Source organism: Populus alba, chromosome 4 (genome assembly GCF_005239225.2).
Source record: "Populus alba chromosome 4, ASM523922v2, whole genome shotgun sequence".
In the NCBI taxonomy this organism is placed as follows: Eukaryota; Viridiplantae; Streptophyta; class Magnoliopsida; order Malpighiales; family Salicaceae; genus Populus; species Populus alba.
This window is the reverse complement of record NC_133287.1, coordinates 9,663,284-9,688,933: the sequence shown is the minus strand read 5'-3', so window position 1 is coordinate 9,688,933 and position 25,650 is coordinate 9,663,284. Positions and strand designations below refer to the sequence as shown.

General features: G+C 34.6%; 2 protein-coding genes and 1 long non-coding RNA gene across 15 annotated transcripts; 2 read left to right on the top strand and 1 right to left on the bottom strand.

The window, feature by feature from the left end:
* The first annotated feature begins 1,766 nt into the window (after positions 1-1,766).
* LOC118055951 (uncharacterized) lies at positions 1,767-8,424 on the top strand. 2 transcript variants are annotated; one of them, XM_073408483.1, is made up of 10 exons: positions 1,767-2,031; positions 2,709-2,893; positions 2,951-3,337; positions 3,589-3,670; positions 3,856-3,931; positions 4,225-4,305; positions 5,237-5,373; positions 6,030-6,282; positions 6,528-6,591; positions 7,562-8,424. In XM_073408483.1, the coding sequence occupies exons 2-10, from the start codon at positions 2,770-2,772 to the stop codon at positions 8,191-8,193; spliced, it is 1,836 nt and encodes a 611-aa protein (XP_073264584.1). In that variant the 5' UTR covers positions 1,767-2,031; positions 2,709-2,769; the 3' UTR covers positions 8,194-8,424. The 2 variants fall into 2 exon arrangements, with proteins under 2 accessions (XP_073264584.1, XP_034923875.1); XM_035067984.2 differs by having other exon boundaries at positions 1,768-2,031; positions 2,709-3,337.
* LOC118055952 (uncharacterized) lies at positions 8,222-10,789 on the bottom strand. Of its 9 annotated transcripts, XR_012169573.1 has the most exons (5): positions 10,443-10,789; positions 10,071-10,156; positions 9,726-9,909; positions 8,511-8,579; positions 8,222-8,438 (listed from the first exon to the last, which is right to left on the bottom strand). It is a non-coding gene; the product is annotated as an uncharacterized lncRNA (long non-coding RNA). The 9 variants fall into 9 exon arrangements; XR_012169572.1 differs by having other exon boundaries at positions 8,511-8,617; positions 9,726-9,804; positions 10,071-10,789; XR_012169569.1 differs by having other exon boundaries at positions 8,222-8,617.
* Positions 10,790-13,732: 2,943 nt separating this feature from the next.
* On the top strand, positions 13,733-24,057 carry LOC118056014 (histone acetyltransferase HAC12). 4 transcript variants are annotated; one of them, XM_073408624.1, is made up of 17 exons: positions 13,733-13,866; positions 14,141-14,320; positions 14,413-14,515; positions 14,828-15,068; positions 15,182-15,403; positions 16,143-17,554; positions 18,457-18,750; positions 18,833-19,111; positions 19,669-19,797; positions 20,150-20,350; positions 20,446-20,588; positions 21,210-21,513; positions 22,256-22,398; positions 22,532-22,610; positions 22,697-23,059; positions 23,263-23,528; positions 23,637-24,057. In XM_073408624.1, exons 2-17 carry the CDS (start codon positions 14,169-14,171, stop codon positions 23,674-23,676), a joined length of 4,371 nt encoding a protein of 1,456 aa, XP_073264725.1. In that variant the 5' UTR covers positions 13,733-13,866; positions 14,141-14,168; the 3' UTR covers positions 23,677-24,057. The 4 variants fall into 4 exon arrangements, with proteins under 4 accessions (XP_073264725.1, XP_034923983.1, XP_034923982.1 ...); XM_035068092.2 differs by having other exon boundaries at positions 15,155-15,403; XM_035068091.2 differs by having other exon boundaries at positions 13,859-13,995; positions 15,155-15,403.
* Positions 24,058-25,650: the final 1,593 nt, after the last annotated feature.

Genomic DNA, 25,650 nt, shown 5'->3' with positions numbered 1-25,650 from the left:
CGTTGTCGTTGACCTTTTTTATCTAAATCTTTTATCCTGAAAAATTAGATAGCTCCTATTTGTTCTTGATTATCTTCATATATACCAACTTCTAAATAAAAGTCCTTATTATTTGGGTTTTAATTTTTATCATTGACTCTTTTATTAAGGTTTTATTTATTTTCAATTCTTAATTTGTCTTACATATATAGGTTTTTTTTTTTCAATTGTCATCCTGTTTCTTTTAATATCTATTATATTTTCTTAGTGTTTTTCTAAAAACATTTATTGTTTTCGATTTTATCATTCAATCCATGTTCATGATGCATTTTTTTTCTAATTTGTTCCTCTTTTTTTTTCTTGTTATTATTATTTTTTCTTTTCAAAGTTACCCCTCCAATTAAAAATTTGTTCTTGACCTCTAATTTATTTTTTTATTTTAATTTTCACTCTTATTTTTTAATTGCTACTTTTTTATTATAGATATTTTTGTGCACTTGATTTTTTTTTCATCCTCTTGCATTTATTTGTTAGGAAATTAAGTTTCATGGTTTTTTCATGTATATTTCTTTTGGTCTTAATGACCTAGGTCACAAAGATTCTAAAAGCTAATGTAGTTCATTTCATTTTTCCTTGGATTATTTTATTATTATTATTTCATCATTCGAAATTAGTTTAAATAAATTGGACTTTGTTATTTTTTTTTAATTTTTTTTTATAATCGAATTACATGATCTTATAATCTGGGCTAGCTATATTTTATGGGTTAAACCTGGTTAGTTCGCCTTTTATTATCTAGTATATGTCTATCATGCTACTTAGAGTTAAGAATCGTACTCAGTTTTTTTGTTTTATTTTTTATCCAATTATGTACATCCAAAGTTTTTTTTTTCCAAGTTGTTGTGGTTTTTTTTTTAAAAAAAAAAAATATTCACTTATTATCATTGTCAATTTCAATTTATCATTCTAATTAGAATGAAATCAATTTATTAAACTTGAATTAGAGTTTATAATCTGAGAACATTTTTTAACTTTTAATCTCTCATCTTTAAAACAGCTGTTTACAGCATTGGACATTGTTTTTTACAACACAAAAAAAATACAAACCTACAAACATAGTGCCAGCCCCATGATGTGTGTGTATATATATATAGACATACACACCACAATGACATGTGTTTGAGTCGTGATTAGATAGGTTAATAAAAAAAAGATTTGTTCTTAGAAAAAATCAAAATAATTCTTTTATAAAAAATAAATTGAAAAAAAATAAACTAGTTTTGAGATTGTCACAAGTTAATCTATGTCTTTTAACATAGATTATAATGAATTAATTCTCTTTATTTATATTATGAAACCTAAGTCCAAACAGGTTCTCAGGTTGAGCCATTCAGATTCATAACACTTATTTAAAAAAATGTGATTTTAGAAATATTTGAAATATATAATAATTATTATTTTTTAAATTATTAAATATAACAAATCTATTTTGAAAATATATTAAAATAATATTTTTTATTTTTAAAAAATTATTTTTAATATCAGTACTCAAAATGATCTAAAAATATAAAAAAAATTAAATTTAAAATATTAAAAAATAAAAAATAAAATTTAAATTTTTAAAAAAATATATTTAAAATTAAAAAACACATACTTCTTCTTTGAAATCATAAAGTCCCTCGCACGCGGACAGCTAGGAATATACAAGAAAGCAACATCTTTTCCAAATACCAGAAAATAAAAAGCCTGATATACACCGCGTTGCAGCATACCATCGTCTCTCTTTATATCCCTCTCCGTGTCAAATAGTTAGGTAATAGAAGAAGAGGAAAAAAAAGAAAGGCCGCTCATTTCGTAGAAACCGAAAATTAAAAAATAAAATACAGATCCAAAAAATTGGGTAGCCTCAGCTTCTGCCTTCTTCTGTTAAGTTATGCACTCGTGTGTGCAAGTGTAACTGTAACTATAACTGAACCAAACCTCACTTCCAAACCCTAACTCTCTCTCTCTCGCTCTCACTGTATTTCCTGATTGGTTTCTGAGAAAATTCAGGTAAATCAGAAGAAAACAACTATAACTCCCTATCTCTCTCTCTCTCTAGCCTGTTTTTCTCTATTTTTCCTCTTGTTCTTAAATTTGCGAGTTAATTTCTTGTTAAGATGGTTAATTTGACCGAGTTATAGTTTGTTTGACATTAATTATTGAGTTCATTGGAGCATTGTTGTTTATGTTGTAGAAATTAGAAATGTATTGATTGGTAACTGCAAGTATTTATTTTCTTTTAGTGACTATAGTTTTTTATAAATTTTAGCGACTAATGCTGTTTTTTTTAGCTTACTGGAATCAAGAATTCTTTTTTAAAAAAAATTGGTAAATTTTAGACTATTATTGGTTTAGATTAGTTGAGATGAACCATTTTTGGTGTTTATTTGTTTTCCGTTTCCAAAACTTCCGGCTTTAATGCGGTTTCTTTGTTTTGTTTTGTTTTGTTGTTTTAGATTCAATTGTTATTTTATATAGTGCAAATACAAGACTGATATTTATTGACATAAATATTAATATGTGCTTCTGTGAATACTCAATTTGGGTTTCATTCTTAATTTCTTTCAGTTAAAAGTCAAAAAATTGAGTCTTTTTATTGCAAGAGGTTGTTACACAGGCACACACACAGAGGCATAGGTGATAGATATTGGTTTTCGTTTTAAGTAAATAGGTTTTGTCTCATGCAGGATATTTGTGGAGATTTGGTCTGTTGATTTGCTAGAAGTGAAGCTGCTTTTAAATTCAAGTATGGGGACTGGGAATGATGAGCTTTTGAAATCTGATTTAGGGCTAAGTGATTCTCACTCCCAACGAGGTAGTAATGAAACTAAAGAAAGTAAGGATGGTGAGGAGAGTGTGGAGCTCAATGAAGGTGCTGTTGGAAATGATGAACGCATGAAAAATGGGGAGAGTGTGGAGCTCAATGAAGGTGCTGTTGGAAACAATGAAGGTACAAAAAATGGGGAGGGTTTTGAGATCAATGTAGGTGTTATTGGAAATGATGAAGTTATAGTCGATCCAGGGTGTTCTGCGCCTAAAGTAGGCAATACTGGAACTGAAGAAGCTGCAACAGATCAGAGTAATTTGGTGCTTGAGGAACGTGGCATTGGATCTGAAGAAGTCCACTTTGCAGTGGAAACAGAAGTTGACATGGATTTGGTTGATTCACCTGTCAGGCAAGTGAATATTGAAGTGGTTGATGCTGTTATAGTTTCTAAGAAACCAAATATTTCAAGCATCACAGGGAATGTTGAGGATTGTTTCCTTGATACACAAAATAAAAGTCTTATCCAGCAAGAGAAGGTTGATGGCAGTCGTATCCTTTCTTAACCTCTGATAACTTAATCCTTTTATTTGTATATTATCCAACTCAACTCTAGATGGACCCATTAGTTTTGAGGACCATAATTCCAGAAAAACTTATCTTCCAGAATTATATGCTGCAAATAACCTTAATAATTGAAAGTCAATATGAAGAATGTTATATCCATGAAAATCACTTTTACAGTTGTAGTTTAATCTGATTGCTCCCTTTTTTGTCATGTTTTCCCTAATCCAATATGCCAGATGTATCAGGTGTTAAGAGAAAAAGGATAACATATAATGAAGAGCAACCTTCAGTGCATGTCATGTATAACTCCTTAACAAGGTCAGGGTGGAAGTGTTCATAATAACTTTGCAAATTCAAGAATTTAAAACTTTATGTTTAGATTTCTTGTTGAATGGCTGTGACTGTTATCATTCTGGAATTATTGGAGCCATTATGTCATATTATTAGAGTTAGCTTGGATTCTCATTTGTTGAATTCCTTGGTGATTGTTTTGCTCTTCCCAGAGCTAGCAAGAAAAAGCTTGAGGAACTGTTACAACAGTGGTCAGAGTGGCATGCTCAACAGAACTCTTCGTCTCATGTAAGGCTCGATAGTTAAAATTGCGGTAATATGTAAAATTTCACCTTTTTATCTTTTCTAGTTTGGGTGGCTTGGCTTGGCTTGACCATTGAAAAGTTAGGAAAGTATTTCCACCACATGATCAAGAGTGGACTGGTAGAAAATCTAGTGTAAATATTCTTACATTTCCATTAGAAAGAGAATTTTTCAGATATCCTATTGTGAATGCTGACAATCTGTTGCTATTTTCTCTGATGCTTCATATTCTTTATCAAACCAATGACTTGTCTAAACTACATATCTCAATCTTTCAGGATTCTGACAAGATGCTACAATCTGGTGAAGACACTTACTTTCCTTCTTTACGTATCGGCATGGAGAAGTCTTCTGCAGTGGTAATTTGCATGTTTTTTTTCCTTTGATCCTGCATGCATATAGTTTTTAAGCTAAAGGACTAGCCAAGTATTAATCATGAAGAACTTTTTTTTCTCGCAACATTAGATGCTTCAGGATGTATTTTCTGTGATGCAATTAACCTGTTGCATTATTAATAAAGCTAGTTGGATTACAACTGTATACCTTTGTTAAAGGAAAAAATATAGCAAAGATATTTTCCATCATAAATACTCTAGTTTCATTTTCTTGTGAATGGGATTCTGTTTTGGTATATGGCCTGAACCCTGGTCGAGCTCTTTGTTGAAGGACCTGAAAAAAAATAAAAGAAAGGCCCGTCAATTTTGATATGGAATCCTAAAGTTTTGAAGTGGATAATGTAGTTCTTAGATGATCAGTGGCATGTGTTACTGTACCTTCAATGCACTGGTGTGCAATTATTTGAGCTATTTCTTAATGCTAAAATCTAAAAAGCACATATTGAGCTTGTTTATATTCTAAACAATGATCACGGAGCTTTCGTAATGTAAGATTTTAAATAGGAATATATTAGCCAACCATGGTCACCTTGGTACACTGTTATCACTCTGTAGGTCAGTTACATTATCCATTACCATGGAAAATTACATACACAAAAGTACAAATATTTTATGTTCGAGTTCCCAGTTTTTATATAATTTGTAATTGTGGGATTTTTCTTCTTTTCTTTATGGGGTTTGGAGTTTACTTTACACTTCTCAAGCCATTTTTACCTGAAAATTTTCACTCATGATGCGCTCCACTCATTGTAGAGCAGATGTGAAGGCCACGCCATCATAGTACAATGATATTCTTTCTTTTTTGAATTTATATTCTCTAAAAGAGATTAAAAGTTAGGGTTGCATGCCTTTTCTGTTTCATCCGTTTTTCATTTGCTGTATTTTTAATGTGTAGACGTTCTGGATTGAAAACCAAACAAGGAAACAGCATGACAATGCCATAATTCCTCTGCAAAGTAATTATGTGCCTCTGTATGATCGTGGATATGCATTGGGTTTGACTTCAGCAGATGGTCCAATTAACATCGAAGGGTAAATGATCTTGATTCATGTACCATTCTCAAATTTCATGTTTTGAATATATAACCTTTTTGGTTTGTGTCCGACATGCTCAGAATACTTGCAAATATCTTAAGTTGCTCAAAACTTGTTGATTGCTGTGTATGTTGAAAAACTCAGGATATTAGCATTCATGATGATTTTTTGATTGTGATGGGGGCATTGTATGTCATGGGTTGGCAAAATATACTGTATTGGAGAGTAGTTAACCCCAAGGGATATCCATGTGGATGCGTGTTTATCACTGAGAATCACTATAACCTTGTTTTTCATTTCCATTGGCAACTTGGAATGTGTAACTAATTACAGACTTTAATGAAAAGAGGATCTGAGAAAGATCATTAGAAACTCAAGTTTGTTCAACCCATTAGAATAGTTGCTGCAATCATATCCTTCATCTATATAACAAGGATCTTGCATTTTGCATCAGATAATAATCCATTGATGATTTTATGGGGCCAATTTTCCTGGTGCAAACCTGTCGAGACATAGTAATTCATTAATTATAATTCTATTCTTCTTTCAGTTTTCTGATTCCACCAGTGATTCTTCTTATATTATATATTTGTTTTATGAGGGTTCCTGCACATTGTTTATCATATATTAGCTATGGCCTTCCATTTCTATAGAGGCTTGGAGATAGTAGGTGATGCTGCACGTTGTTATAACTGTGGCTCGTACAACCACTCTCTGAAGGAATGCCCTAAGCCTCGTGATAATGCTGCTGTTAATAATGCTCGCAAGCAACATAAGTTCAAGCGAAATCAGAATTCTAGTTCCCGCAATCCAACACGCTATTATCAGAGCTCTTCAGGTGGAAAGTATGATGGTTTGAAGCCAGGTTCTCTTGACACTGAAACACGAAAACTTTTGGGTCTTGGGGTAAGAGCTTACTACATCGAATCATTAGTTTCTCCTATCACACAACTGACTAGAGCCTAGTTGGCTCAAATACAATAGCAAATTTAAAAGCCCATACACAATATAAGGCCAGACCAAACGTGGTATACAATATACAGGAGTGCACAATGCATGGATTAGATAGTGTGATGGATCTCCAGCTAAAGAGTATTGACACGTTGTTCATGAGAATTTTTTTTTCCCTTTTTTGGAATTTTGTTATGCAGGAACTTGATCCTCCACCATGGCTTAACAGAATGCAAGAGCTGGGATACCCGCCAGGATATCTAGGTAATGCAGTCCATTTCACCTCTTTGTCCGATATTGCTCTGTTGATTTTGGTTTCCATCTAAAATGTCTGGTATTCTTCTTTATGTTTGGATTTGTCATTTTTTTGCCATTTTGCTCACCAGGAAAATGTGGTCTTTTATAGAATTTGAATAAGGTATTCAACGATCATGACATAAATTCTCTCCTGTTGCCCTGGTTGTTGCATGGATTGGAGGCCTAGTTTCATTTAATTTATGTTAGTGGATTTGTAAATGTAGAGTGACTGACTTTGTTTGGTAAATGTCATCTAAGCTAGAGTGGTTGGAGGCCAGCAAGGATAAGAAAAGCTAATGTAGCCCAAAGAAAATTACGATTCCAAATTCTTACTAATATTTTGCACTTCATAGCTCAAATAAGCTTTAGCTGACCTCGGCTAGTTTTTGGATTGAGGCTTCGTTGTAGCTGTTGTATAGTTCACCTAAGCTGATAGGTTGATGTTCGTGCACAGTGAGTACCAAATTTACCCAAGGCAGAGAAAGCTATCACTATCCATCTTCTTGCTCTTCGGAGATTTTGGTCCAACAAGTACCTGAATTTTCAATAGGCAATAGCCATATTCCGAGCCAATTAGATTTAATGTCTCAGCTACTGTAAATGTAGATCAAAACTTTGTATTCCCTGAACTTGAGGCCATGCATATTAAAGGCAGTTAGGATTCCAGTAGAGATTATTGAGCATGTTAGAAATGATGCTTGAGGTAATCACCTCCCACATACAAGAAGAGACTACAGAACATCATGATAATTCCAGGTTATGCTATTAACTACATTTGCGGTTTTGTTTCCATTTGATAAGCTACAATTTGTCCCATGTTATTGGTGGTGGAGGTTGTTTTGTTGTCATTGTCGCTGCTATCCCCGATAACTGAAGTTAACTTTTATTTATTCACAAGTATTTTTGCCATCATAATCTCTTTATGCTCATATTGCAGATCCCGATGACGAGGGCCAGCCATCAGGGATCACAATATTTGCCGATGGGGATGTCAACGAGGAACAGGAAGATGGGGAGATAACGGAAACAGACCCTCCTCCTGAACCACAGAGGAAAATGTCAGTTGAATTTCCTGGAATAAATGCGGAAATCCCAGAAAATGCAGATCAAAGACTCTGGGAAGTTGGGCCTACAAGCTCTGATCCATGGAGGCACCGATCGCAGCATAGATTGAAATATTCTTCAGAAGCTACAGGTAGATGGCATCATCACGAGCAAAGACAGTATAGGGATGATGGGCCTCCAGGTGTTGATTCGGTGTTTAGCCCATCCATGTCTAGTTACCCTCCAAGGTATGGTCATCATGATTCTAGTTACAGTTCTGACAGCCCAAGAGATCTGACCCCTGCCTTTGGGAGGTCCAATTCTGATAGAGGAAGGAGCGCTTTGCTACATGAAGATTTTGCAAGCCATGGTTCTACATCCTACTCATCCTTAAGAAAACGTTCTTCGCCACAGGATATCGGCTCGGCGAGGTACAGGACTGATAGCAGCCAGGATGACTGCGACACGGATTATTCATATCGGGATTATTCATTCGATCGCCATCGCCATCGTAGCAGGCGGTGAAGGGGTAATAGACGTGATTGTAACAAGGTAGCCTGGATGCGATATTCTTTGTAAAATACCTGCTTCCCCTTCCCTTTAGTCCTTTGACTAGAGATACACATTCGACTTCTTTCTCCAGGAGAAGGTTGTACAGCACAGTACTAGCTGCTCGTAACTAGTTTAGATGTTTTCTGCAACACTAATCCGGTGGGAGTTTGTTTAATTTTCTTGGTATCCATCTTTGTTGCGTTATCCAAATTGCAGATCTGTATAGACAAACATGTCCACTGAAGAATGAACCTCTTTTATGGATTGCAAGCCATGGAAAGATTCCAAACCTGGCCACTTCATACTTCAACACAGATCATCAAGCAAGCTCCAATCATCACAGGATATGCAATGGTAGGCTGTAACAACAGAGAATTCACCACCTGGTTCATGGGTTCTACAACATAAAATTAAGCTTTCAGAACTCCATCGTGTAGAGCATGATCAACCAAAATGCCTACATTATTCACCCATTAATCTTCCAAAAATTTATCTAACTATCCTTCCCCGGCTCACTCTTTATAAGAAAACCTTCCGCCAAATATTGGAACTGACTGAAAGTCATCATATCATCTTTTAAGAAAATTTAAGAAATCAGCTTGGGTCATTAATCCCCGGATTATCTTTAATGACACAAGTCCTTCAGTTCATCAAGTGCACTCTTATGTACTCTATTGAATCCCCCAAACAAAACTTTGATGCACTTTGTCAGTAGCCTCGCGCACACACCCAGGGGAGATGAGTTGTCTACATTGCATACACCAGTATATTATGGACTCCAAAAATGCAGAGAGCGACTCTTGTAGCTACAGAAAAATTGTTTATTTTTCAAAGCTGACGATTTGCTCTAAACTCTCTCAACAATATCTTTGAGGTCAGATATCAATATAAAACCATCTCCATTGCTGATTGCATTTGATACCCGTTTACAAGTGTTTTTGGAGAAGAAAATATTGGTTTTGAAAACACTAATTTTTTTTACCAAATGAGGCACACAACTTCTTTAAGCATTCCAAAATAACATCAATATGATTTTACACCGGACTCCACAGAGTATTTAATCACCAATGAAAAACAAATGTGAAATGCAAGCCCCATCTTTTCCAACCCTACAGGATTCCATTTTCTAATATGCACTTGTTATGTAATTAAATGAGTAAATTCTTCCATGCATGATACATACAGCAAGAATAAAATCCAAGGAACAACTTAAAAATAAAACACATCTCTCTCAAAATCCTCTGTCAAACACTTTGTGGGCAACATGTAAAGAAGACAGTCCAAACTAATTAAAACACTTAACTAACCCTATCATGTGCGTCCTATCATTCACAGTGCTACTGAACAACACTAATTTATTTTTCGAAACACGATTACACATAGATGGCTCAGTAAAGGACTACCCCATGGATGATGGAAAAGGCTTAAAGTCTAATTCAGTTAGTTCCCTGACACTAAACCCATGGATGCAAAACAACTGGAAAAACTCAAAGCAGGGACCTAACCAGAAGCAAACATGGTCTGTGTCTGATCCATAAATGGAGGTGAATAAGTTGCATGATCAACCGCTATATAATTCCTTACCTGCACATAAAAGGGGCATGGAAAAGCTTGGGAATGCCTTCAAAAGAACCAACTTATACCTAAGTCAGCAAGCTACAACAGCTATTCCTTCTCCAAATTTTAAACCTTTTTAAGATGAAAAACAACTAAATTCAAATTCCAACCCCAAGAAACACACAAGTAACCCAGCACTATGTAGATTGCAACCAAATAGAAGAAGATAAATCTGAAAAAATGAAAAAAAAAAAAAAAAAAATTGATGCTGGAGCAACAAAAAACGTACTCACATGTCAAAACCTTGACATATTGCCTTTGATGCAAGAGAAGGCCACTACCGCAGTAACCTTCCAACTCTGCTCTGAGTCCCCACGAACTGCGTAGAGAGAGTTGTTAGTACAATTCGAATTCATAAAAAAAAAATCCAGCAACATCAGTAACAATTTAATGCAATAACACAGAAATAGCTCCCAAACCGAAAGATTAAAATCCCACAAAAGAAGAAATTAGATTAAAATCTAAAACCCAGCACGAAATAAAAGTGCAGATATATCCTAGAAATAAAAACCCATTAACCAAAAACAACAAATAAAAAAGAATCCATAATTTCCCAACCAGGAATCAAAAAAGATCATGAGAAACTAGGATTTCAAAGGATACACCTTCCTTTGTTTTTTCTCACAGGGTCATATCTACATTGAAAGCACCATCGTAGCACCACCGACCTCATCATCGTTGGTGCAAGAGCAAGACCCTCTCACTGGATCCTTTTCTTCTCCATAACAGCCTCTCTCGTATGTCTTTCCCCTATCTGTTTGGTTTCAAAAAAGAAGAAGGTAAAGCAATAGATTAGCTGCCAAGAGGTTAAAAAGCAAATGAAAATCATGGCCTCCAAACAACCGTGCCTCTCAATAAATGGAAGGGACACGGAAAGCAGGAGAAGAAATTGAACATAAAATCACGAGATCAACCAATTTTCTGGCGAGAAACTCTGCATAAATCCACAATAAAATACCTCACAATACACAGTATTTATCTGATTTTTTTTTATACATAATTTTGGGTTCATACAAAAAGAAATAAGTGGCTGAACTTAATGAAATTGGAATTGAGAAATTTAAAACCTTTTGTAGATAATAATATTTTCTTAGTAAAAAAACCAAAATAAATAAAAATAAATTGTCTTACCAAAACGGATAAAATTAGCAACATAAAAATTTATCACTAAATTTGGAAGAAAAAAAAAAAAAACTTTTATAGGCAGTTTGTTTTAGGCGTTTCATGATTTTTTAAATTTTTTATTTTAAATTAATTTTTTTATCTTTAAATTATTTTAACATCAATAAATTTTTAAAAAACAAAAAAAATATTTTTATGTATTTTTAAATAAAAAATAATTGCTACCACACTCTCAAATACTATTTTAATATTTATTTATTTTAATTTAAGATAAATATCAAAATATCCCTAAAACAAATAGATAACCAATGCAAACTAGTATATTGGCATGCGCTCTGTAGTGGGTCAATATTAATTTTTTAAAAATATAAAAAAATATTAAAATTATGGATAATGTTTTAATAAAATTATTAAACCTAATAAAGTGAGTTAATTTTTAAATCTCCACTTTGTTTTTTTGTCAGACCCAAGGATTGGACTTGATAATCAAGCTTAAACAGCAAAAAGTGAATTTGAGAGCATTAATTATAACTTATTTCATTATTTTTTGTTCAATAAAACTAGTTAATTGATCTTTAAAATTTTAAAATATAGATTTAGGTCTGTTTTTGCATTGTTATTTTTGAATTTTATTATTGACCCAAGACCCAAGCTTCTGGGTCTGACAACCATGCCAGACTCAGGCGCTTTGGGTTTAATAACTATGCTTAAATATCAAAAAGTAAGCTTGAGCACATTAATTATAACTTATTCCCCTCTTCTCTTGTTCAATAAAACCAATTAATTGATCCTTAAAATTTTAAAATATAAATTTAGGTTTGTTTTTTGTTTGTTTTTGCATTTTTATTTTTAAATTTTATTTTTAACCCGAGTACCTAGACCTCGCAACTATGTTAGACTGAAGCACCTTGGGTTTAATAGGTATGCTTAAACAATAAAAGTGAGCTTCAGAGCATTAATTATAATTTATTGCCTTCTTCTCTTGTTTAATAAAACCAATTAATTGATCCTTAAAATTTTAAAATATAGATTTAGATTCGCTTTTACACTATTATTTTTTATTATTTTTGAATTTTATTTTGACCTATGTGCTTGGACTTGTTTTTGAATACCAAGCCCAACATAGTTGATATACCCACGATATTTTTGTTTGCATGGATGCCAAACCCAAAACGTGCGGCGCTAGCGTAGTTGTCAGATTTAAAACACTTGGACCTTGCGTGATTGCCTGACTCAGACGCTTGGCCCAGGTGTAGTTACTTAACCCAAGACATTTAAGCGTAGAATAGTTGCCAGACCCAACCAAAGTATCTTTGTCTGGCATGACTTAAGCGCCTTGGTGTGGCATGACTTAAGAGCCTGGGCTTAACAACCATGCCAGACCCATGCGTTTTTTTTTTGATATAGTAATTCATATATAATTGTTCTAAAAACATATTTATTTTATATTTTCAACTTTGTCTTTTTAACCAAATATATTTTTATCTTTTTTTCATATATATATTTTTTATTTTGGGACATTAACTACATACATCACTAAAATTCACTCATTGTTTTTTTTTTTTATTAATCTCTAATTTTAGTGAAGAAATCATCTACAAAATTGCACAAATTAAAATAGTTAAATGGACAATAAATCCTTTACATATACAATATTTTCTTTTCCTACAACATGATATATCAATTCAAAAATTCAAAGGTTTTCTCTTATGATCATATATTTCAAATTTTTGTATATACTATTAGTTGTAATGTAGAATAAACTCTCATTGTAACAAATTTTGACAATTAGATTATGTACCAACATCTCAAATTTAAAAAAGTATTGAATCTCTTAAAAAATTGTCTAACACTTGAATGGAAACATAAAATTAATATTTTCATTCACAATGTTTACAAAAAAGAAAAGTTTATTTTTTAAGACTTAAAATAAATCACTTAGAACTCAAAATTGTTTTTCCATTATTTTCTCTTTGAATATAATAAATTTATAAAATAAGATGCACAAACAAAAAATAGTTTGCAGTTAAGTTCTATTGTATATAAATAAAAAAAAAATCATGTTTGAATGAGGTAATGTTTGTTTTTGCAGTCCAATCATGCTTTTTAAAAAAATTAAATTTTTTGATCCAGACACTTAGATCTAGCAGACTAAAGTGCGAGTCTGGCATGATTGCGAGACTTAGGGGTGCGGGTTGCCAAACTCAGGCGTGCTGGTTTGGCATGATTGTTAGGCCCAGTACATGGGTCTAACAACCATGCCTAATTTGACAAACAACAAATAAAAAAGGATAATTGTGCATTTTAATTGCTAAGAGAGAGAAAAGAAAGAAAAAACTCAAATAATTGATCATCGATGGTAATCAAACCATTATTTATTTACACACGCCACACCATGTGAAATAGGACACGATAGTGCATTGAGTGAGATGACGGATGACCATATTTGACCACTGAGAAGTGTTATATGTGCCTCTTTAATAGCACAGGTACCATTCATTCATCGTGGAAGAAAAAAGAGTCAAAGAAGTATTGTGAAAATATGAGAAATTAAAAATAAAATTATTATTAAAATTCATAATAAAAATTTTCATTTTTTTTTACTATTTAACTTTTGTTATAATCATATTTTACCGGGACATCTCCAAAATAAAAAAAAGAGAAGAAAAAACAGTATATAATTATTAAAAATTATTTTAAAATCCTCACCGACACGAATAATAAAATCCAAACCTAGAACAAAAAAAAAACGGATTTTCTTTCTATTTCTGACGTTAAATCTAAAGAGGGATAGGAGGCGTTATTAATCTATTTGAACACAAAAACCAGCTTCTTTTAAAAAGACGAAAACAACCCTAACACCGACCCGCACATGCATCTGCTATCCTTTTCCAAAAACCCTCGCTGGTAAGTGTCCCTGTAGGGACAACCACGGCCTTTTCAATTTCTAGGGTTTTCAACTCCGATTCTTCTCTTATTCAATTCCAATCGTTTTTCTCATTTATTGATCGTGATTGATTTTTTCTCTGATTCCTGGTAATTAATTCGACATTTTTCTGAGCTGTACAGCCGGTTCGTAATCACCGTCCGACATTATCGAAATTAGGGTTTTATTGTTTTTCTTTTCTTTTCTGAATTGATGGTGCTTGTAATTGATAATGTGTTTCTTTTGAATTTGCAGCAGGATAGGAAACCTTAATTAATTAAAGATGTTGACAAGGAGATATAATTTGGAAGGCAGTGATTTTAATAACCTTAAAACTCATTGCTTTTCCAATTCAAGTTCACTGAATAGTCTTTTGGATGATTGGCGGAAAGACCCTAACATTGATTTTTTTCGGGGTTTAGTTAGAAACAACATGTAAGTTTCGTATTTATTTTTAATTTTGTTTTTCATTTTAATTTTGTGTTTTTTTATTGTATGTGAGATGCTGAATTTGTATTTTTTTTTAGCGTTGAGATTCTCGAAAATGATAGGAGTTATCAATTGCAATTACAAGGATGGGATTATGTTAACGTGTTAGAGAACCAGTTGTTTTTTAAGGCTGTTTCTGAGGTAATTTCTTGTTATCTTTTCTATGATTAAGTGATGTTATGGTTTTATATGTCTGTTTGTTTTTGGTTTTGTTTAAAGATGGGTTGTTGTTGTTAACATTGCCGCATTTTAGATTGTTTTGAAAATTCTTGATGTTTTGAGTTACTCTTTGAATATGACTTGACTATGGTTTATACTATAGTGATCTTATGAAGGGAAAAACTGAATGTGGGATTTGTAGTACTTGAAAAGATGAAGAATCAGTTAGGCTTGCTCTGCTTTTTTTTTTTAGAGCATTAAAGTGACATCATTTGTATTTGTGCTCCTTTGTAGGAGGAATATATCAATCTGGACACTCTGAGAAATAGATTACAAAGTTTAATCCTACAGCAACACAATGATACATATTGTGGTCAGCAAGGATCCAAATTGACAGCAATGCAAACTTTGGGTTTGACTCAGGGGTGCAGTTCACATGAAGGAAACCCTATTTTCAATAGTTACCCCATCATTGGCAACAATAATTATAATCTGACGGGGGCTGAAAAACAGGATCATTTTGGCTTCCAAAAAGGTGAGCAATCCATCCATTTTTATAGGACTTACTGGGAAAATGGATACTCTACTTTTATGTCTCACAATGCAATTTCTTTTCCATAGGATTATTTAACAATGAATTTAATCTAGGAACCACAAGTATGTACAATGCTATCACTGTGGCCTCAAAGCAGATCGGCAATGAGCTGGATTCCTCTCCTGATATAAATTCGTCCATCACCACTATCTCTAGTGGTGATGGGTTTACCGAAACTGGAACTTTTGACAGTGGACCAGTTTTTTCTCAAGGAGATCATTCATATCATCTTGAGGCCTTCAAAGACATTTTTCAGCAGCAACATTTTGATCAAAGTATGTTTATCTGCATTTCAACTTAGAACTCTTAGTTTTTTAAAAGATTATTTTATACCTTAGTTGTGGTAATTGCTGCACATAGTATTACTTTATGCAATTCTGTCATAGTGAGTCATTTATTGGAATTTATAAATATTGAGTAAGTGGTGAATGACAGACAACTTGTGCTTGCACACCAGTTTATGCAAAATCTAAATCACACTTGCAATTTTCAGTATGTTTTCTTTATTCCTTGCTTTGGTTATTCTAAACTGTGGTTATTCTTGGTCACTCTGCTTTTCTTTTTACTTGTTTCTTCAAGGTCTTATTTAAAGTATGATTGTGGCTGATGATGCTTCTCAAAACTTTTTTTTAGCTCTTGGCAAGTCAATGTGAAATATCCTTTAGTTTTTGGTTCTCCTAATGGATCAAGGAGAAATGAACTTGTATTGCCCATGTCATATTAATACAACATGATCACATTTGCAACACGGTACAAGCTTTTATCACTATAATCTGGCATTTCATGAATATGGCTTCCAACTTTGTGATTTGGTGATGTCCTGGTGTGTTTGATTCTTTCCTGTCATCCTGTTTGAGATTTTTTTTCTAGGTTGGCATACATCCCGTTATCAACATGCTTATGTTTATCTTTTATGTGGCATTCCTATCAGATCTCTTGCTATTGTTTTGCTCGTTCTTTTGTATGTTTTGGTCATCCATTTGTGCTCATGAGTGTTTCAACCATTTGTGTCAGGCAACTTGAATTTGGTGAAAAGCTTGACAAAAAATGAGAACCATTATGGTATGCCTTTGTCCACTTTAGGTGAATGCTTGGAATATTCAAATTCAATTCTGCAGATCCCAGATTACTCTGGAGTCTCAAGCATTCTACAAAGTTCCAGCACAAGGTTTGGCATAACAAATTCAACTCCTGATAAGCTACTGGAATCTAGAGCACAAGTATTAGAACAGACCCAGCAGCAGTCTTGTCAGTTATATGGACAGTTTAATAAGGCATTGGAGGTCAAAGTACCAAGTCACTTAAAGGATCAAAATAAGTTTTGCAGGCCAACATCTGGACATACATCTATGCATTCTCAGCTCCCGCTCCCTTCAGAACAATCACATGGGGTTCATGTGCCTTCAAAAAGTTCTGCACCTCTTTTCAGCTCTGAAGGCATAGTGGCAAATTTAAATAACCTGCCATTTTATTCTTCAAGAGAAAAGGTCTTAGCTGCTTATGTCAATTCCAAGAGATCAATGATCCCAAAGGTGGACTGCCTAGATTCTTTCCTTAATCATTTCCATTCAACAGTGTGTGACAATAGCAAGTGCTATTGTGAAAGTCTTCGCCCACTTTTATTGCATTTTGATAACTGCCTCCAAACTGATTGCCTTGTATGTGCTCCTAGCCGAATTCTGTGTAAAACTGATAAACTTGGTCAGAACTCTAAAGAGGTGAAGAGTGGTCATAAACGGGAGATCATTGATACAGATTCTAGTGGTTATGGATCTTGCTGTTCAGGAGACAAAATGCCCCCTTCAAAGTGTCAGAAGATGGAAAAATATTATCATTACTTTTCATCTGGAGATGGAATTGCATCTGTGGTTGCTCCATTCTTGGTTCAATCTGATGGTCTTGGAGGACCCCTGCCATTGAAGCAATTGCCTGAATCTCCTGTATCTATTAATTCTGAGTTTCTTGGGGTGAATAATGAATCACTGATGAATTCCATGGAAAATCCTACAGGCTCTGATCAGATCAGGAGCAAAGCTGCAGATAGTTATACCAGATTGATTTGTGAGAGTGTTTCTGCTCCTTTTAAGGAGCACATTGTTGGTTGTAGTTCAGGAGAGATGGACTCCAGAAGTTCTAGTGGAGTTGCAGACGCTATGAAAGATGACTGCAACCAATTGATGAATAAATGTATGCCTATTGTCTTTGAAGAGGTTGGCGCTGCTTTTAGCAAGGAGGCGATCCAAGTCATATCTAAATTTCATTCAGCCAAACCAGCTATAGAGCATGAGCTAAATGCAACAGTTACTGAACATGAAGATGGAATGAAATCAGAAAGTCCAAAGATGAGAGGTGCTTCCTTAATTGATTTTTTCACACCAGAACAGATAGAAGGACACATGTCCAGTCTTGAGCAGTCGATGTGCCAGGTGAATACATCAGAATTACTATATATATATATATATATAAATCTTTAGAGACTAGAAGCACATTTTTTCTGTAGATGTTTCATCTTGATGCTGAAATTGAAAGATTAACATATCATATCGGCTTAATGCGGAAATCTTGCTTAACCTCTCTGAGTGAGTTATTTGAGTGCAAAAAAACATGCACAGAAGAGAAAGAGCGAAACAAATGAACATATCCTTTTAATTGAACCTTTCCCAGCTATCTGGGCCTAGCTACATACTCTTCTTTCTGATGTTTTCTAGCTGGGGCCATGAATTATGATGAGAGGTTACCATATTGCTTCTGAGTGCTCGCAACTGTTTTGCACACTTTGTTTTTCTTGTTGTTTCTTTCCCTTTACATTGTAGCTTAGGTCATTATCGCAAATGAGCAGAGATTTTACTTGGTGTCTTAAACTCAATCCTCTAAGAGTGAAAATAGTTGTGTTAAAAATGGGAAGTTATGTAAATAAACAAAAGATCATGTGCCAATCACCGTTACTATGAGCCTTTTGATATGCATGGAAACTAGGGAGTCCAGTGATATATATGCTTTGGTCTAACCTTTATAAATTTGATCAATCAAACAGGAAAAAAATGTCATGGAAGTTAAGTAGATTGGATCTGAAGTCTATGTAGCTGCAGATCTACTTGGGCAAAAGCTTGAGTCTGTATCCAATGTGTGAAGTTGTGTGTTCGTATGTTATTTCCTAGACAACATGTAGCTTAGCACCTCGAGTTCAACATTTGCTCTTCTTTTTCTCATTTTGCTAATACAATTATCTATTTATATTGTCTGCTGACTTGAGGATATCCAATGTGTGTAGCTGTGTGTTCATATTCTTTTTGATGAACACTAAATACATTTGTGCATCTTCTTTTAGAGAAAATCAAATGAAGAAGACAAAATAATAAATCATGTCAACGAGAATCGATGCCAGTTATGTGCAGAAGATAAGCTTTGGTTTGCCCCAGTGCCTATATATTGCTCGTGCTGTGGTGCTCGTATCAAGCGGGGGGTGATTTATTACACCTCATCAGAAGAAAATGGCACACAGCCTTGCTTTTGCTCCTTATGCTTTAAGAGGTCTCCACCTAGGAAGATCACATTCTATGGAATTACCATTCTCAAGGAAAAGCTCCACAAAAGAAAGAATGACGAGGCAACTGATGAACCCGTAAGCTAAGCATAATAAGTTTATTTTGTTAAATCTGTTCATTTACAAGGGACCTGCTCTTAAGTCTGCTGTGCTCTTGTAGTGGGTCGAGTGTGATAAATGTAAACGGTGGCAACACCAGATATGTGCTCTGTTCAACGATAAAAGAGATATGGAAGGAAAAGCTGAGTACATCTGTCCCAAATGCTGCTTGAAAGAAATGAGAAGCGAGGAGTACATGCCATCAACTAAGGCTGCTATTTTTGGTGCAAAAGATCTGCCTCGTACCATCTTGAGTGATTTCATAGAAGAAAGACTTTTTAGGCGTCTTAAGCAAGAGAGAGAAGAAAGAGCAAAGTTTATGGGAATGAACATTGACGAGGTTAGTTCTCAGATGCAAATTTTTACAAGGATACTGTGTTTTTATGTGCCTTGTTGTGCATATATAGTTGATAAATTGTGAACTGGCTGTCCATTGTAGGTCTCAGAATATGAATAGAAAGCAATGCAATTAAAAATGAATTGACCCATATTTAATTTGATTCCTTCATATAATATAAGCTTATAAAAGAGCAAGCATTTGTGGGTTTGAATGGGAATTTGTTGTTAAAGAAAGAAAATGGATACAAAAATAACAGTTCTAAAGGACTAGATATTTATGATTGTATCTTTTCACTCAAATCTGTCTTCAAAATCTAATTTATTATGATCAATGTTATGGACCTTTCAAGTGTGTTGTTTTCTTGAAAATAAAAATGAACGTAAAGATAAACATTTGCTAGAATTATGTGGTAATGGACAGTTCATGCTTAGGTCTGATTTTTCTCTTTTGCATTTTTTTGTTATTGTTTAGTTTACATTGGATGGGGTTTCTTTTATACATGCTCTACAAGCTGAGCCTAGGAACTAGTTTGATATGTATGTTCTATTGGTTTCCAGGTTCCAGAAGCTGAAGATCTTGCTCTAAGAGTGGTGCTATCTGTTAACAAACAGTTGAAAGTGAAAGAGAAATTTCTGGAAATCTTCCATGGTGAGAACTACCCTGCTGAATTTCCCTACAGATCAAAGGTAAGAGGTTGCAGTTAACAGTTAACCACATGCCTAAATATTTCTTCATGATAATTCTTTCTGGACAACTTGGGAACTTCTTTAAACTCTCAAAAAATAATAATGGCATCCCAAAATTGTACTATACAGCAAGGACCTTCCTTGATCTTTCCCAAAATATAGGGTTCTTTACCAATTTATGCCTCATGTCTTAATTTGCCAAAACTCATAGAAGCGCAAATATTGATAACCATTAGCACAAGGATGTTAAGCATTCCTTTATTTTGGTTTCTGTAAATTCTCCATCTTTTAGTATTGTGGCTGTTGATGTGGTTTATGATACAACCTCAATGCTGGTTCTGTTCCCTTTTAGGTGATTCTTTTGTTCCAGAGGATTGAAGGAGTGGATGTTTGCCTTTTTGGCCTTTATGTCCAGGAGTTTGGCTCAGAATGCAGTCAGCCAAACCAACGCAGTGTTTATATTTCGTATCTTGATTCTGTCAAGTACTTCAGGCCGGAGACAGAAACTTCAACTGGCGAAGCTCTTCGTACATTTGTTTACCATGAAATATTGGTATGGTACTTCACATCAGTTACTACTTATTTGGTATTTGTTATTAAGTAAATGGAATGATCCATTTTTATTTTTACTTATTTTTGCATCCTCAGATAGGGTACCTTGAATACTGCAAGAAACGAGGTTTTGCAACCTGCTATTTATGGGCCTGTCCTCCTATAAAGGGAGAAGATTATATCTTATATTGCCATCCAGAGAACCAGAAGACTCCAAAGTCTGATAAGCTGCGACAATGGTCTCTCTCTCTCTCTCTCTCTCTCTCTCTCTGTCTGTCTCTCTGTGTGTGTGCGCGCACGCGCGTGTCTGTATGTGTGCATCTGTTTGTCTGTACATTTGCAGTTTCAATGTCAGTGCAATTCCCTTGACATTTGAGCATAGGTTAAGTTTCAATCCTATTATCCTTTCACATCCTAATTTTCCATTAAGCTAGTTTATGTGATCGAAATGGCACTGATGTCATCCATTAGGAGTGCAACACGTTTACATAATGTTTCAAATATTAGTCTGCTTTTGATGGAAGAATGAATATGATGCAAAAATCTAAAGGCTAAGAATTAAATTGCTCTTTTTTTATCCACAAGGTTCAATATGAAAATCATTGAACCACATAGACCTGCACTGTCATTAACTTGCATTTCCATTTGTAGTGGTGGTTTGAAGTGTCTCTCAGTGTTGTTTAGGGGCACACTGGTTTTATTTTGGTTTCACCATTTTATAGCAACATAACCCTATCCTTGACTTGGGCCCGCTGATTTTTGTTTGCTCAGATCCCCCATGGCCACTGCTTTGTTAGACTTTTTTCCCTTCTCCCTTTTAAGTGAATGTTTTGACAAACTAAGCAAGCTAAAATATGCAGGTATCATTTGATGTTAAGAAAAGCAGCCAAAGAAAATATTGTGGTCAATTGTACTAATTTATATGACCACTTCTTTGTCCCTACTGGACATTTTTACTCGAAGATAACAGCAGCTCGTTTGCCTTACTTTGATGGTTGCTATTGGTATGATGCTGCGGAGGATATCCTCAAGAACATTGAACAGAAAACTGGAGTATATGCAGAGAGGAAGGTGAAGAAAGTAATGACAAAAAGAACACTAAAAGCCATGGGGCACACAGAGTCCTCTGGTGGTAACACCAAAGCTATTCTAGTAACAAATCATGTAATCCACTGAACTTCAGTGCTTTTTTTTTTTGTTTCTATTTGTTTTGTTAGATATTTCTGTTCATGCAATCATCGTAAGTTTATCATTATCTTTGTGACTTCATGGTCAACTAATAGTCAGCTAAGAGTTTCAATGAATAATTTAGGAGTTGATGGGGCAAAACTGAGAGCTTAAACTTGTTTGTTTCTTATATCTAACGAAGTAGCTGCTAAGTGTATTGCAAAATAGCAGAACCATCTCTTATTTAATTGTTTCAATTATCGCTTACACATGGAAAACTTTGTAGTGCAGAAACTATATCTATCAAGGTAAATCATTTCATCATAAAGCATAGTTTAGACTCCTGAAATAATAAAACTAATAGTTCATGATATTAGTTATAGTGATATGGTTTCTTAGGGCATTAATTCAAATTTTCAGATAACATCTTAGAGTTTCTCAACCGTCCCAAGCATCTAAATCTAAGCTATTTTTATTGGCTTCTGATTTTATACCTATTATTTTCCAAAGCAACTGGAATTACAGGAAGGGAATATGTGTAGCAGCATAATTTTGCACATGCATGGCCTACATGTTACTTGTTTTGACACTTGTTTCTTTTATGAATTCTGAAGCTTTAGAATTAAAATTATTTAAGCCTGCACTACATACAATGGTGAAGCTAATTGAGTGATTGCTTTTTTGTTACTTAACTATGCTATTCTTTAATTTTTGTTATATTCCTCTCTCCCTTGATCAGCTGAGGGGTGGTCCCATGTGTGGTCGCAAGGAGGACTTCATGGTTGTTCATTTACAACATGTATGCACTCATTGTCATGAAGTGATGTTATCTGGAAGCCGATGGTTTTGCCGACAGTGCAAAAATTTTCAGCTATGTGAAAGGTAATTAATTTAAATGGCGCCTTAAACCATGATGGTGCTTGTCATTTTACTTGAAACATTGTTTCCCATTATTTTCTGACCAAATGGTGGGATTATTACTTGGAAATTAATTGTAGTTCAATACGCATTGCAGATGCCATGTTGTAGGGAAAAGCCTCAATGGGGAGGACTCGCACTCCTTAAATAACAAGGAAAAACATTTACTCTTTAAGGTGAGAATCCCTGCTAAAATTACAGGATGATATTTGTAATTGCAAAGATGACACAATTGATACCTATTTCTTTCTTTTCTTTTCAGGTTATGGTCAAGGGGATACCGTCCGATACTGAGGATAATGATGCTATTTTAGAAAACTGGCACTTCGATAATAGACATACTTTCTTGGGTCTTTGTCAGAAGTATCATTATCAGTTTGATACACTTCGCCGAGCCAAGCATTCATCAATGATGATCCTGCATAATCTTCACAATCCAACACTGCCAGCAGCTGGGACAATGTGCAAAATTTGTCATCAGGATACTGATACACTGGATAGAGATGTCTGTGCTGCGTGCTATCACAAGAAAGACAGTTCTTTGCATGCCTATAAGTTGAATCAATGCTCTCCAGAAGCTAATTATGGAACTGAGAATGTAGATGCCCATCAAGAAGCACTTCAGGCATGATGAATCTCCCTCACATGTTACTGGTCTTTAAGCCATTGTTTTAATACAAATGATTCAAGTTCTTCGTGTTTGATTTTCTTTCTTCTCATGCATACATAGGGGATGTAGGACCATGTGTGCGTGCGTGCATTGCCAGACATGTAATGGATTTAGAATATTAATGCTCTGTTTGACATTTTGCTAATTCGGTGGCGCAGCTGAAGGAACAAAATCTTTCTCATTTGGTGGCACAGCAACAAAAGGAACTGCAAAATCTTTTAATGCATGCCACTCATTGTCGAGCAACAAGTAGTGACCCCTGCTCTTACCCAAAATGCCTCCAAATTAAAAGGTTGTTCTGCCATGCAAGGAAGTGCAGCATTCGGTCCTTTGGGGGCTGTCAACACTGTCAGAAGGTATGGTACATGTTGAAGCTACATGCGAGAATTTGCAGACAAACAGATTGCCGTGTACCACGCTGCATGTGAGTTCACAGTTTCCATTTCCAGTGTCACTTCTAATCACGTGTGAGTTTAAACTATACTTGATTTGCCAGATCCATGTTTTTAAGTGTTTGTTTTAAACTTTGTAGAGATCTAAAAAACCACATGGAGCTGGAACCTGGAGGATGATTAGTCGGCACCAAGCACCTGAAAACCAAGTGGCAAATGATTATCCCAACTGTATATATGAACAGACTTGTCGACATTCCTAACCAAATACTGCGTGCCAGAAAAGAGTCAATTGTACAGTTAGCTAGGCTTGAAAGTTAATGGAATTTTGTTAGTGGAAGAAGGAAAGGTCTGTAACCTAAACATCTAATTAATATTGTTCTTTTTAAGCTAGAAGTTTACCCTAGAATGATAAGATAATCTCAATCTTAGGAAGTTTTTTTCCTTCTAGTCTAGGCTTATTTCTGCTGTCAGCATGGCAGATCATTGGTCTCTAGTTATGTGCAGCTGTATCTATACATTGTATATCATCAAGTATATATAAATATTATATTATATTAATTAAGCATTAAGTATAAAGCTAAATGTATCGATTAGGATTACAGTCTACAGTGTTTGTTTATTTTTTGTCATTGATTTTGATGGGTCATGGTTTTTATAAACCCATCTTATTTAAAAGCTAACACAAGAAAGTGGTAATTCCAGATGAGATTATGTTCTTGGTACTCAACTTCACTTAACTCTAAGTTGGGTAGCGGCATGACTATACCTAACCTATACCCAACCCTATACTCACTTTTAAGTTGGATAGGAGCAAGGCTGTGCCTAACTCTATGTTGGACAACGACGCGACTGTGCTCAACTTGGATAAGGGTACAACTATGCTCAACTTCCTGATAGGTCAGGGATGCGCTAGCACATAACTCATTGTGGTGTTTAGATGCATTCATGCCCAACCTTATATTGGGTTAGGGACATGACCATGCTCGACTCCATGTTGGGTTGTGGCATGGCTGTCCCTAACCCCATTCTTGAGTGCAATCACGAGTTAGACCCGATTCATCCTGGGCTCAGGGTGTGATTTGTACCCAACATCCCTCAGGTTAAGAGCGCGATTGAAGGGTCACTTTACACTGAGCCTTCCATACCTTAAGTCTAAGTTAATAATTATGATGCCCATTATAATCCCATTAAATACGAACAAACAATCCATGTTTATATTAATTAGATGTGATGGTATGAGTAATGAGATAATTTATTTAATAATACAAGATTATTTTTCTACCCTTCCTACATAGCATGAGGCAGTTCAAATCAGGTAATATAAAAGAAAATAGGAATATACAGAAAAGGAGAGACATGACCAAATACATAAACACATTCTCAGCTTCTTCCCCTCACCTCTAGATCTTCTTCCCAAACCTTTTCTCAATCTTCATAAAAATTTATTAATATCTTCAGTAATGTTGTTTTTTTTTTTTTTTAACACAAATATTCCTAGTACTGACTTGATCTTCGTATGGTCCCCCATCAACATCCCAGGAGATTTTGTGCATAAGAGTTTCATATCCCCCTAGGAGAAGATTTGACAAAGGAGAAGCCTACGTGATCTTGAAGTGGAGGTCATAGAACTCACCATAAATGATGTATACGAATTTCTAGGAATAATTCATTCGAGAATATCCCTTGTGATTTTTATAACCTCTTCAATTGGCGTCGTTTATGGAGACCTTACAAAAAGCTAATTACTTCTTCAACAAGAAAGTAAATTTTGACGTGCAGTTCTATCTAGCACACCACCATGGCTGATCCATACATACTAGGGCATATCATGGATGCTCGCATTGCTGCTGGTATGTCCGTCCAACCCTAGATTGAGAAGATGGTTGAACAAATACTTTTGCTTTATGAAGAGGTCATCAGATTGAGAGGACAATTCACAATTCATCCTCAACCTCATCACGATATGAGAGAGGCTAGACAAGAAATCAAATAAAATATTAAAATAAAAGGAAACACTTCTCTATGAATATAGGAATCGGTATCTAATGACTTTAACAGTTTTAGTAGAATAGAAATGAAAGAAAAAAGGGAATGACATAGTAACATAATAATAAGATTTGAATCTCAAAACACAAAACAAAGAGGGGATAT